Source organism: Candoia aspera, chromosome 5 (genome assembly GCF_035149785.1).
Source record: "Candoia aspera isolate rCanAsp1 chromosome 5, rCanAsp1.hap2, whole genome shotgun sequence".
NCBI classification, from domain to species: domain Eukaryota; kingdom Metazoa; phylum Chordata; class Lepidosauria; order Squamata; family Boidae; genus Candoia; species Candoia aspera.
In genome coordinates, this window is record NC_086157.1 from 84,968,529 (window position 1) to 84,982,301 (window position 13,773).

The 13,773-nt window shown below is 40.2% G+C and overlaps 2 protein-coding genes across 6 annotated transcripts in view; one reads left to right on the top strand and one right to left on the bottom strand.

Annotated features, from left to right (window-relative positions):
- CMSS1 (cms1 ribosomal small subunit homolog) overlaps positions 1 to 7,800 on the top strand; it is a 200,592-nt gene extending 192,792 nt beyond the window's left edge. For 2 of the 3 annotated variants that reach the window (XM_063305620.1, XM_063305621.1), the window contains exon 10: positions 7,610 to 7,800. In XM_063305620.1, coding sequence (XP_063161690.1) covers positions 7,610 to 7,693 — 84 coding nt within the window. In that variant the 3' untranslated portion in view covers positions 7,694 to 7,800. The remainder of the gene's footprint in view (positions 1 to 7,609) is intronic. The other variant, XM_063305622.1, reaches the window with a different exon arrangement.
- Positions 7,801 to 9,077: 1,277 nt separating this feature from the next.
- The window catches only part of DCBLD2 (discoidin, CUB and LCCL domain containing 2), a 32,859-nt gene continuing 28,163 nt past the window's right edge, over positions 9,078 to 13,773 (bottom strand). For all 3 annotated transcript variants that reach the window (XM_063305625.1, XM_063305624.1, XM_063305623.1), the window contains 2 exons: positions 12,806 to 12,943; positions 9,078 to 12,038 (listed from right to left, as the gene is read on the bottom strand). In XM_063305625.1, coding sequence (XP_063161695.1) covers positions 11,596 to 12,038; positions 12,806 to 12,943 — 581 coding nt within the window. In that variant the 3' untranslated portion in view covers positions 9,078 to 11,595. The remainder of the gene's footprint in view (positions 12,039 to 12,805; positions 12,944 to 13,773) is intronic.

Below are 13,773 nucleotides of genomic sequence, written 5' to 3' on the forward strand. Positions count from 1 at the left end.
CAACAAATATCCCTTGCCATTGATAAAGGACATGTTGTCACATCTGGCCAAGGGCAAGATCTTCTCTAAACTGGATTTAAGAGAAGCCTACTATTGTGTACGGATCAAGGAGGGGGATGAGTGGAAAACCGCATTCAATTGCCCGTTGGGAGCTTTCCAGTATAAGGTGTTGCCGTTTGGGTTGGCTGGGGCCCCTGGGGTATTTATGCAATTAATCAATGAGGTTTTGCATGAACATCTGTTCAAAGGTGTACTTGTGTATTTGGATGATGTATTGATTTATACTGAAACCATGAAAGAGCATGTGGCTCTGGTAAAGCAAGTATTGTGTAAACTCAGATCGGCTGAATTGTATGCTAAGCTGTCGAAATGTGCCTTTCATCAGACCCAAATTGACTACTTGGGGTATAGAATTTCTGATAAAGGCATAGAAATGGATCCTGCCAAGGTGCAGGCTATCATGGACTGGGAAAGTCCCCGCACCCGCAGGCAACTTCAAAGTTTCTTGGGGTTCAGCAACTATTACAGATTGTTCATAAGGGGATTCGCTGAGATTGCCTTGCCCCTAACTGAGCTGCTGCGAACCAAAGGGGTGGGAGATACTAGGAGAGTCAAGAATCCCGGAGCGCTGTTGAGGTGGACGCCTGCTTGTCAAACGGCGTTTGAGCGCCTGAAAGCAGCTTTTGTCAAAGAGCCAATTTTACAGCATCCTGATCCCTCCAAGCCGTTTGTTGTACAGGCAGATGCTTCCGATTATTCTATTGGGGCATTGTTGATGCAGAAGGATGAGGCAGGATGCCTCAAGCCCTGTGCCTACTTATCCCGCAAATTCTCTGAGACTGAAAGGCGTTGGCATGTTTGGGAGAAGGAGGCATTTGCAGTAAAAGCTGCATTAGAAGCTTGGAGGCATCTGTTAGAAGGGGCAAATCATCCCTTTGAAGTATGGACTGACCATAAAAACTTGGAGGCTCTTAGTACCCCTCGAAAACTGAGCCCCAAACAAGTTCGTTGGGCTCAATTTTTCAACCGATTCAATTTTCAGTTTAAATTTATTCCAGGGAAAAAGAACTTCTTGGCTGATGCCTTGTCAAGGCAACCTCAGGACTCTGGGGCAGCGCCAGATGTGGTAAGCACCCTATGGACGGCGCCCCAATTGGGCATGCAGGCTGTGACGCGAAGCCAGACGCGCGCGCAGCAGCCGCCCACTACAAGCGCTGTTCAGCCAAGTCCTTTGTCAATTCCCTCCCAGTTGCAACAAAAGTTTCTAAAAGAACTGAAAACGGATACTTGGTTGCTTGCAAATAAAGACAATGTTACTTTTGACAGAGGCTTTGCTTGGAAATCCGACCGCCTCTACGTCCCTGAAAGCCTCAGAAAAGAGGTCTTACTCCGTTCACACGATGACAAACTTGCAGGTCACTTCGGGTTTGTAAAAACCTTGCACCTCGTTCGGAGGCAATTCTGGTGGCCCACATTACGTAAAGATGTCAAAGACTACATTGCCTCCTGCACTGTTTGTGCAATGTCCAAGCGCAAGGTGGGCAAGCCCCAAGGACTGCTGCAACCGGTGGCAGCCCCTTCTTCCCCTTGGGAGGAAATCTCCATGGACTTTATTGTCGAGCTCCCGCCCAGCCAACGCAAAACGGTCATTTGGGTGGTCAAAGACTATTTCTCCAAACAGGCTCACTTCATCCCTTGCGTGTCCATTCCGTCGGCCCGTCAATTGGCTCGCCTATTCCTTGTACACGTGTACAGGTTACACGGATGTCCCTCCCGCTTAATTTCGGACAGAGGTACACAATTTACCTCGCAATTTTGGCGGGCGTTTCTCAAGCTGTTGGGCACGAAACAAGCCCTATCCACGGCTTGGCATCCTCAGACGGACGGGGCCACTGAGGCGCTTAACTCGACTCTAGAACAGTACCTTCGAGCTTTTGTGAATTACCAGCAGGACAATTGGGTAGACCTCCTACCATTTGCTGAAGTGGCTTACAACAATGCAGTGCATCAAAGCACTGGCCAAACCCCCTTTCGGGTAGCCCTGGGTAAAGACTTTGTACCTATCTCTGATCTACCACAACCTCCGGCTGGTGCAGTCACTCCAGATGATTGGACAACACAACTGGCTGACTCCTGGCCAATGATTCAAAAGGCATTGGCAGATGCACAAGCAGATTATAAACTATATGCTGATCGGAAGCGGGCCCCCCAACCGGCATTCCAAGTGGGGGACTCTGTGTACCTTTCAACAAAGTTTATCAAGTCATCCCAACCTTCAAAGAAACTTGCGCCTAAGTTTGTGGGTCCTTTCCCGATTATCGCTCAGATTAACCCTGTGACTTTTAAACTTGACTTGCCTCATAACCTTAAACGCTTACACCCTGTTTTTCATTGCAGCTTACTCAAACCGACTATTCCTTCTGACCGATGGCATCGTCAACCTCCACCTCCCACCCCCATCATGATTGATGGTCAGCAACACTTCGAAGTTAAAGAAATTCTAGACTCTAGACGCCTTCGCAATTCTTTGCAATACTTAGTTCGTTGGAAACATTTCCCTCATCCTGAGTGGGTCGCTGCACCAGATGTGGCTTCCCCTGTTTTGGTAGCCCGCTTCCACTCTGCTTATCCCACAAAACCGGGTCCCTAAGTGTGTTTTTAGGAGGGCGGTATGTCATGTTCGCCGTTTCAATGTCTTTGATGCATCGTAACGTTTCGCATGTCATTAATTGGATGCGTGTTTCATCTTTCTCGGGAGGATGGGAACGGTTATCTTTTGGCTTTGCTTTGGAATGTATTTGTATTATCTACTGCGCTCAAGGTTACTTTCCCAGGCTAGCAACTCTGACGATTGCTAGCACCTGTGTCGGGCGGGACTGTTACGAGGGAGGCGGGATACGTTTGCACCAAGGGTTTAAGTTTGTATTTGGCGCGCTTTTGCTCATTCTCAGCTTTCTCTGTATCTGCCTTTAGTACTCTAAATAAATCAGATTTCATTTAGCAGCCTCTTGTGAGTCTGAGTATTTGGGGCTAGGGCAACCATTACAGTACCCTACACTCTAAAGGGAAAGGGGATTTTCCCCAGCCCTCTTTGGTTTTTACCAAGAGAACTTGGGTAATGTAACACCATATTCAATCACAGGTCTGTAATGAGTCTGTATATATTTTTATAAGTATGTGTCTGTGTGTGTGAGAGAAACATTCATCCTTATTAAAGTTTATGTCTTTTAACTGTACTTAAAAATATAGCATGCTAGATATGTTCTTTACATATATTTCTTAATCTGTTCTGCTTTTTGACTAGAGTAGAATCTCCACAGAAGCTGTGAATATTCATGAAAGTAATTTAATCCATTAAAAGTTCTTTAGAAAATAAAAATCAGCACCTTAACAGAAATAAAACTATTAACTATTAGAAAAGAGGCTTGGGAAAGAGGAAAATAAATATAAAACCAAACAAAATCAGAGAGTTTGAATTAAAGAAGAAAAACTGGCATACCTGAATGCTTAGTTCATCTGAAAACTGTATTTTGAAAAATATAAGATTTATATTTTATATTCTACAGTAGAAGAGGGGAAACAGAACAGTCTGATCTGAAATGATCAAGGAGTAATATTACTTTAGTTCCTTCATCTCAAATTTTACAGGGACTGTAGATCATAGCTGATCATAAAACAGATCTAGAAATCATTTGGTAAATATTTGGCTGATTTGCAGATAAGGATTTCTGATTCTGATTTCAAATCCTATCCTCCACCTAAGTGTTGAAAAATGTTTAAAACGTATACTAATCTTGTACTGATGAAATGGACTTCTGTGATATATCAAACCATCTGAATATAAACTCTTTCCATGAAGGCTAAGTTACATTATTAGGTTAATACAAGTTAATAAATTTGAATTATTTTTAAAAGTAAAACACTATAAAGAACAAATTGAAAAGTGCCAAATATATATACAAATGTATATAATATTTTTCTCTTACAACATGTCTAGTAGAGCCTGTGATAATGTCAAAAACTAAGGAGAGAATGTGCCCCCTTGTGGTCTTTTTCCAATGTGAAATTAACACATTAGCTACTGCATTTAGTAAAACATCTATTAAAAAGATCCTGGTGTGTACAGAGATATGCCCATATAGCAACAACTGTGTCTTTCCCTTCTTTCAGGATGTTTTTCATTTTTTTAATGTTACATTTTTTTTAATTTATTACATTTATACCTCAGCACAATCTCACAGGACACTCATCAGCTTTATGGAATATGGAAACCATTAAAACCCCACAGTACAATAAAAGTAATAAACTCCTAACAGTCTAAAATATAAAAAATCCGAAACCAAGTGTTATTCCTCAAATGCCTTTTGGAATAGCTCTTCTCAAGGTTGAAACTCTAATGGGAGGCTATTCCAAAGGACTGGCATTCCTACAGAAAAGCAGCACCTCTGAGCCTCCCCACTTCCCATACCTCCTTAAATTGGGAACCATCAAATTGGTTGGGCTGGTTCTAGTGTGGCCCTGAAGGTAACCTGGTGCTAAGCCATAAAGGGCTTTTTATAGGTTAAAACCAGTACTTTAAATTGTACCCAGAAGCTTATAGAAAGCCAATGCAGGACCCATAGCACAGGTGGGTGTAATCAGCTTCCACCAGTGAACACCAGAAGGTACCTAACTGCTGCAGTTTGGACCAAGCGAAGCTTCTAAGTGGTCTTTAAAGGCAATCTGGTGTGGAGCATATTGCAGTAATCTAAGCAAGTAGGGATGAGGGCATGAGTTGTAGTAGAAAGGCCCTTTCATACAAAGTAGAGCCACAAATGGCACATTAGCTGAAGCTATGCAAACCACCCACCCCCTGGCCTTCTGTTCTGTTAGGAGCTGGAAGTCCAAGAGGACACTCAAATCACAGACTTGCCTCTTCAATGGTAGCACTTCCTCCCCAGAGACATCACTGGAGCAGTCTGAGAATTCCAATAGACAAACACAAACTCCATCTTCCAAGGATTCACTTTTAGCCTGTTTTCCCCCATCCAGATCCTCACAGTCTCCAGTCACTGGGACAAGATCTAACAACCTCACAAACACAGCCTGGGGTAGAGCTGTAAAGCTGAGTGTAAGAACTGGCACCCTTAGTCTCAATATTGACCCAACTCATGCACAATTGGAATATGCAGAATTCAGGTTTATTGAAGACAAGTGCACAGAACAGAAGAAAGCTGTGATTAAAAGATTCCTGCCAAAACTCACTCAGTAAAACATTCCAGTGCCCAACACCTGCCTTCCTCTCTCTTCTCACCCTGTTTCTAGCAATCAATCATACCAGCCACAGTTGTCTCCAGCAAGAAAAAATTGACTTCCTGCTTCTAGCCCAAACAGCAGTAATTCACACTCCTTGCAATCCCCCCCTCCCATCTCCCTTCTTGACACACGTTGACTCATCAGTGCAAATGAACACGGTCAGATGATTCAGCAATCATTTGATTATGGAGTCTGACACTGAGTATCATCAGTATGCTGATGGTACCAAACTGAGAGGTGACAAATTACCTTCTCCAATGATTTCATGTATATGTTAAACAGTAGGGAAGAGAGCCCTGAGCTCTGCAGCACTCCACAAGACAGCAGCTAAGGGAACAGTTTCTCCTCTCTCCCCTCCACCCCACAACTGACTGGAACCATCTATTGAGGAAGGAGTGGAACCACTGCAGAACAGTGCCTTCAGATCCCAGCTCCTGAAGTCAGTCCAAAAGGATATTGTGGTTGATGGTGACAGAAGCTGCTGAGAGGTCTAAAACACTAGAACAGGCACGCTGCATCCATCCAGAGGTCAACAACTGTCCACTAGTGCAACCAAAGTTGTCTCCCATTTCTAGGTCTAAACCTTCACTAACAAGGCAAGGCACTCTGTAGTTGGTCTTAACAACCTTAATTAACAAAGGAATGTTAAAAGACTGGATGGTAGTTACCTAACACCTCTGGATCCAATGAGGGCTTCTTAAGGAAGGGGCATACCATCTCCTTCTTTAAAGCTGCTGACAATATCCCTTCCCAAGGAAGCATTGACAGTCTCCTGTATCCAAGGAATTATCCATCTCCAGCTGCTCAAAGAAGCCATGAAGAGCAAGGATCCAAGCTCTAGGTGGCAAATGACATCCTAGAGAGTATCCTGTCCAGTTCCTTGGAGGTCATAGACAGGGAAGGTGTCAGTTATGATTCTAAAACCTGCCTATGTGGAGTCAAGACTTAAGTAAATCTGAGTAACTTTACTGGCAAAGTGTTGTTCTAAATAGTCACAGTAGCCAGAAGGAAGATCCTGCAATTGGCTCCTTTCCAAAAGGAATTATGCACTCAGTATAAAGCCACTAGATAATAGCCTGCTGATGCAGTAGGAGAGATGAAATCTTCATCTGATGGAGGCCCTCTGAGAGCCAAAGGGCCACCTGGAATCAACTGACAGAGGCCCTAGAAATCTCCTCTTGTCAGCAGCAAACCAGGCCCTTTATAGATTTGTCTGTCAGATTGTAAAAATCCTGAAGGCGCTTGCCTGAAACTCTGTATCCATGATATGTTGGGTCAGCCCTGTGAAGGTAATGGACACCCATCAATTGCAGCTGGACCATGAAATTATCTGACAATGACAAAGGGTATGGGTGATATCCCCTATATACAGATCACATGAGAACTGCCCCAATGTGAAATAAAGGTCTAAAACATGGCCACTTTGGCAGATCCAAAATTACTTGAAACAAGCCCATGGTTGCCATGGAGGCTGTGACCTCCTGGGCTCTACTAAACAGCCTGCATTGTACAGAGATTGATGTCCCCAAATAGCAACAGAAGGGGAGACATAACCACTAGTCTAGGAACACAGAGAGGGATCAGATGGCAGCAGACTGGTACGCCTTAGCTTGTCCATATAGTCATACTCTGCCACTTTGGAAACAATGACCATGGTCCCAGACAAGGCTTCATGATAGATCAGTGCCAACCCCCTGCCTCTCCCTGGCCCCGCTGAGGCTGATGCAGGACTTGAAAATTGGCCGAGCAGATTTATGAAAGGGCAACATCCCTGCCCTTATTCAGACAGCTTTTGGTAATATTTGCCAGGTATGCCTTTTTGTCCATTACCAATTCATGAATAGGCAGAGCTTTACTAAGGACAGATCTGGCATTTAAGCAACACCTTGAGGTCAGCCACCCCAACAATCTGATCAATACTGGGTTAGAAGGGAAGATCACCCTTCCTCTGGAACAGTCTACCCATTTTCCAGCTAAATATTGTAACTGGCATATTTTATCTGCTATTGGTTACATCTGATAATTCAAACAAGTATGTTAGATTTTGTTTGCAGAGAAGTTCAAGAATTTTACAGACAAATTTAAATAATGGAGCAGACAAGCTACTGATTTAGAATAGTTAATTGCTAGACGGAAGTGCTAGCTGCAAGACTATGTATGCTAATTAGTGCTTAGCACTTCATACCTAAATATTCCTAGGTGATATTGTGCACATACTGAAAGTAAGAGAACTGCAAGGTTTCAGCATTGTGTGCTTGAATTAAGAAAAAGGTCTGCATTAATTTTAATGCTGGCAAATAAATTTTTTTTTCAGATAAAGAAAGAAACAGTTGAACTTCTGGAAATGGAATTAATCAAGCTATGCAGAGATGGCTCCGTGAAGCTGGGACTCTTCTAATGATTATTCTTGTAGCTGATTCTCTCATCACTGTTGTCCCCCGTTGTGTTGAGGCTGCTTTTAAAAGTACACCAAGCAGATGTGTAGATCCTTTTGTCACCCATCATTCTTTTATAATAAAACAGTATTTTCTGTAAAGATCTCCACTGGATTTTTTTTTCATAAAGTGCTATCATAGAAGGCCTTAAACTTATTTTAAAATCCCATGACTAAAAATAATGAATTGAAATAATTAGAGAACTTGATTCAAATCATAGATCAGCTATAAGACAAGTCATCTTCTCTTACCCTCAATCTGTCCTCATCCCATCTGCAACACAATAAAAAAAACTGGCTTGTCTTGAAAAGCTGTTGTGCTGAAAGCAACATGGGGGCTCGTACCAGATGTGGAAAAATTCCTAAATCTGCTGTCACTCTCATGATGCTGTTGTAATCGTTTTCCTCAAAATTCAGTTACTGTACAACCCTTAGAGCCAAGTACAATTTCTTCTCATGCTCCTTTGCATTAGGAAGACATATGTACCTGTCTTCAGTCCTAACAACCAGAAGACACATGATGCAAAGCCAAAACTGTTGCTGACTTTTGATGAGCTATCAATTGATGAGAATTCAGATTTTTTTCAAAATATTTTTCTTGGTTCACGCTGTACACGGTTTTTTTCTTCACAGAATAAGCATCCACATTGTGCATTTTATTTTAAAAGTTTTTAACTTACATAAAAACTGCTATAAATATTATCTAAATTCTAGCAACATATACAAAAACAGAGTGACTACAGTATAGAACATGCTGAGGTAAGAAAATACATTCTAAGAAAATAACCACCCATCACTGTGTGCATTCATTCTTGCTTGCAATATAGCAAAGACCACTCTGCACATCTAGATTTATGAGACACAATAAAAACTTGGAGCAAATTAAAAAAAAAAGAATTTTGGAAGATGATTGTATGTGCTGTGTGTCTTAATAGCCAGGAATTAGCATTAGTGCCTAAAATACAGTGCTGTAATTTAAGAAAGCTGTTTCCACCTGCCTTATATAGTATTGATACATTTCAATTCCCAGTGTAGCTCCTTTTACATTGTTCTAATATTTGATGTGACAAGCTTTTATGAACATAAAAGTGAAGGTCTGCTTGGTTGTACATTTAAATATGCTAAGGCTAATGGCCTGAATACATGTCATACTTCCAAATAGACACTTTGCATGAATGTGCGTATAATTCCAGTAAGAAATTGGAAAAGCAGCCCTACAGTGGCATTTAATTGTGATATTGTATAGTCATCAATTTTATGGGAAACCTCGCATATGCAAAATTGTAGGTTTTGGAAAGATATACACACACATAGCCATCTTAACTGGCTTAGATAAAAAATATTTTAAAAAAATATAACTAGGGTAGGTCTACAATCTGAACAGAAAACACTTTTGTGAGAAGACTCACTACTATCTATCAAGCCTAGGTTCTTATTTCACTAGGCACCGGGAAGCTAGCTGAAATGGTTTTTTCCTTATTTTATGATATAACTTGATACTGTTTGACATTTTAGGTAGTTTAACCACGTACATGGTTTCTTAATGTTAATTTATCAATAGTGTTAATAAATATATACAATAAGTGTAATTAGAATGAAATATTAAAGCATGCCATTTGATCTGCATCATGAAATGCACCTGCACAATTCAGTTTGAAGAATTTAGGTTCCAATTCCAATCTTAAACTAAGAACAGAAACAAAAACGTTATAACTGATAACTGCAAAACAGTCATTATCATTTAAATCTTTGAGTTACTTTCCTTGTTTTCCTTCTAGAAATGAGTTTTGATAACAAACGATTAATTATGTTATCAGGAACTCTGACTCTGTTATAACCATATGCTATATCCATAGCTTTCAAATATGATTTGGTATAAAATGGCAAATACGTCTATTAACAGCAGTAGAACAGAGCTTAGTATATTCACACAAACTTCTTCAGTCCATTCTGGCAGGTATTTACTCACATGAGTTGGAAAGAATCACATCAAAGGAAAGAATTCAAAGAATACATCGTAGTATAAAATCTACATATACACTTGTTCTCAATTTTTTGGGACACACATTCAGCCTTAGAGTACCATAGTTACAGAATAAAAATAAATTATGTATCATTTTTATAAATAAAAACAACAGGAATGGAGCAAGGCACAAGAGCAAATTTCTGTGCAATTGAAATTAAACATTGAGTTAAGGAATCATTTTTATGTTACACAGTTGTGATTGTCATGATTAAATTTACCAGTGAGCTAGCTTAAGATATTGTGTATTCAGCAACACTATACACATTTATAAAACATTTAAACGTCCATAAAACTGGGCTATTGCATATTAAGGAAAATTCTATTTTGTCATCACTGCAGTGCTGATAAATACAATATATTTTCAAGCACTTTTTCATGTGCTTTCTTGATACACATTTAAACATGGTAAAAGGGGGAATGAATTTGCAATGTTATATAGCTTTGTGTTCAATACTTTTCATTGTGCATAAAATCAATCAGTACAAATATATACATTTTGGGAAAGAAAATTACTAGAAGAGGAAGTACCTTTAATTCTAAGCTAACCATGTAACTTTGAACTTTCAAAATGTTAAGCTCATTAACAATAATTTAAATCTCAGCCTACATCAAGCAGCATTTTTTTTTAAATTTTGCCACATTTTAATCTAATCAACAGCAGATTTCACAATTTAAAAGCTACCAGGGTGTTTTTCTTAAGGCATAAAAATATCTAAAAACATTTGGAAAAACAAGCTGTGCATTCATAAATGTACGAAAATCCTGACCTGAATCTACAGATATATGTTCATGTGTTTATACCTTTTGATCTAAAAGAGTTCACCTTCAATGTCCACAGTTTACTACTGTGGGAGGAAGCCACAATAGGGTGGGTAGGTGGTTATTTCTTATAAACTATATTCTTAGCTGAAAGGATTATATTTGCAGCTAATCCTCAGTAAAGCCTCCTTTAGTCTAATATTAATATAACACTTAACATTTATATCACATTTTGCCTATCTTAAATCACCTAACGCACCTTCTTACAATAGCCCTGCAACGTAGATCCATTTTTATGCCAATGTTGCACATGGGAAACCTGAGGTTGAAAAAGAAAGCTACCTAATGAATATGTAAGTGGACCAAATCTGAAACCTAACGTTCACTGGACAAGCACGAGAAGTATTGTCTTTGAGAAAGAAATAGAAAGTTCTAATGTAAATTCCAGCCTGAGGGAATCTACTCCAGTAAATGAAGAACACTACAGTATTTCATATGAAAAGGAGAACAGTATTTAAATGAAATTATCCTCTTCAATGACCAGCAAAGAGTGATTGGCAATTTATGGTATTTCTGGTACCTCTAGCTTACTGATTAATTTCTTTACAGAAATGAAATGTTTATTTATTGCAGAGATCAATTTCAGTTTTGTATGAATACTTGCTAAAAATGAGTTTTGTGTTTTGTTCAGTTTACTTTTACAGTACTATGTATAGCCTTATGAATTGTAAATTATCAGACTTTTAGTAGTATCAGTGACTTCGAAGAGTAAGAAACAGTGTCTTTCTTTTCCTAGGCACACCGGCCACATGGAGTATCTAATGATTACTGATGTGTCTTAACGACTTACGTATTCACACTAACCGATTAGGCACAGATTAAACTTTTCATGCCTAACAGGGAATGTAGTGCCTATCAGTAGTGAATGACAAGTGTTTCATTTTAGGTACAAGAAAGCAGTAGTTGTATATTGGCCCTCAAAAGAGTAATACACATATTGTTCTGGGCCTACAGTCTCACACTTTCCTTCAACACAAAAAAGTCTGATCTTTTTCTCTCAGGATTTAATTTGTAGAACACTCTAACTAGTATCTTCTTCATTTTCTGTGGAGTGTGGCATATTCTGTGGTACCTGGTATACCAATTCATTTGGAAGGCTCAGTCCTGGCATCCCTTTCGGTGTGTCGTAGAGCACATGTGTGGGTGATGAAGTATCTGCCCTGGAAAGAAGTTTATTATAAGCCCCCACTAGTGGAGGAGCTTGATTCCCTGAAGCTTTGAAGGTAGATACAGAAGCAACGCCTGGAGGAGCTGCAGGGTGACTTAATATATCCATCACTATTGGTATTGCATATTCTGCTCCAGTAACTGGGAGGGGTTCAGCGTAGGCATGATATATTTCCTGTTCTGAGGTGTTATAAGGATCCTTATCAGCATAACTTGCTTCTTTTCCTTCTTCACATTTAAAAGTTGACTTCTGATGAAGTGTACCAACAATTCCTCCCACGAGTGGTTGTGCATACTCTAGTAAAGAGAGCCAAAAGTGATATTTTGTTCCAGTCCTAACAATCTCAGTACACCGAAAAAAGCCACCACACCATTTGCAGCATAAGATGACAAGTCTATGCACAAGGCACACTTAAAAAGATAATCTCAGTAGTAGATGGGGTGACAGAGTCATTGAATCAGTGCCTACAGCAAGAACAATTTGTATGCCATCTTGTATCTTTGGAAGGAATCAGAAATAGTGGCACTAATTTATTTATAAAAGTTAATAACTCAAGAATATCTAGTGACCATATAGTATTTACTTTTATAAACCCACCAACACAATATGCTAAGAAATCAGACTGTTACTTTTATCTACTTCTACTTTTCAAGATTTGTTCACTGAAGCAGTTAGCCAAGAACTCTCTACAAAAAGTACACAAATATACAATGTGTTTTATTTGCCATTTAAAATGATTCAAATGATTACTGCCCAAGCTGAAACTTTATTGGATGAGAAGGAATATGCTAATAAATTACCTGAACAGCCGCCATATAAAAAAACCTGCTGGCTCTGAAGAAAGGCTGGTTTTCTAAGCTTTCTCCAAGGTGAAAAGCCACAATATCAGTGCAGCTTTCAAGTGGGTGTGCTCTAAATCAAGTAACTTCTTTCATAAACCTGAAATAATTCTGTGGGAAAACTGTAGCATCTTTGCTAATCCATTTCATTTGAAAGTATATACAACCTTTCCTTTAAAATATACACTATTTATTGAAATCAGTATAAACTGGGGAAGATATACCTGCAGATTGACTTTGTAACACAGTAGTAACTTCTCTTGATCGAAGGCAATTAATTTCACTGCTGTTATAATGGACAGACGATTCTTCATGGTCTGCAGATTTAGCAGGAAAGAACTGCTTCATTCCTTTCCACCAACCTGCAACAAGATGTGAAAAGGAAGAGTTCTCACATACGACTTATAAGAGATATGCGTGGGTCAAGCTATTCAAAACTTTGTCCTAAGTATTTAAATTTAATGGGGAACTTTCTATGCTAATCTGGCAATTTTGTAATAACAGCCTTGTTCTACACATATGTGAAATCATATTTTAATCCTACAAAGATCGGCAGCAGTTAGCACTGGGATTCTGTGCTTCAGTTTTTTCTTTTCCTCCTCTGTCAAGGCAGTTATAGTTTAAACTATCCAGAGTTCAGTCAATTTTCAGAGTATCAATGTGTTCAAGGTCCCCCAGCTGACCTTCGCCTTCTTCTTGCTCCTGCTGCCAATGAGGCATGCCTGGCCTGGCCCTTGGTGAGGCAGCTGCTGGCCGCATGAGGCCTTCTTCCCCAGGACTCGCAGGGCAACCACCACACATGACCTCAGGAAGAAAGCCTCATGCGGCCAGCAGCTGCCTCACAAAGGGCCAGGCCAGGCATGCTTGATCAGCAGGAGCAAGGAGACGGCAAAGGTCAGCTGGGGGACCTTGGCAGCAGGGCCACAGAGGGCAGGGGACCAAAAGGGCATATATGGGGGGGGAGATAGATGTGTGGGGGGAAGTGAAGCGCCCCTGTGATCGCAAGTGCAGGTGGGCTACCAAGCACGGAAATTTGATCATGTGACTGTGGCCACTGCAACAGCTGTAACTTTGGGGATCAGGCATAAGTACCATTTGTTCAGTGCTGCTGTAACTTCAAGGACTACCTGTATTGAATCATGTTTTGTTATGTTTGAGAGAGTTGCTATAACTTGTAAATGGCCAGAGGAAG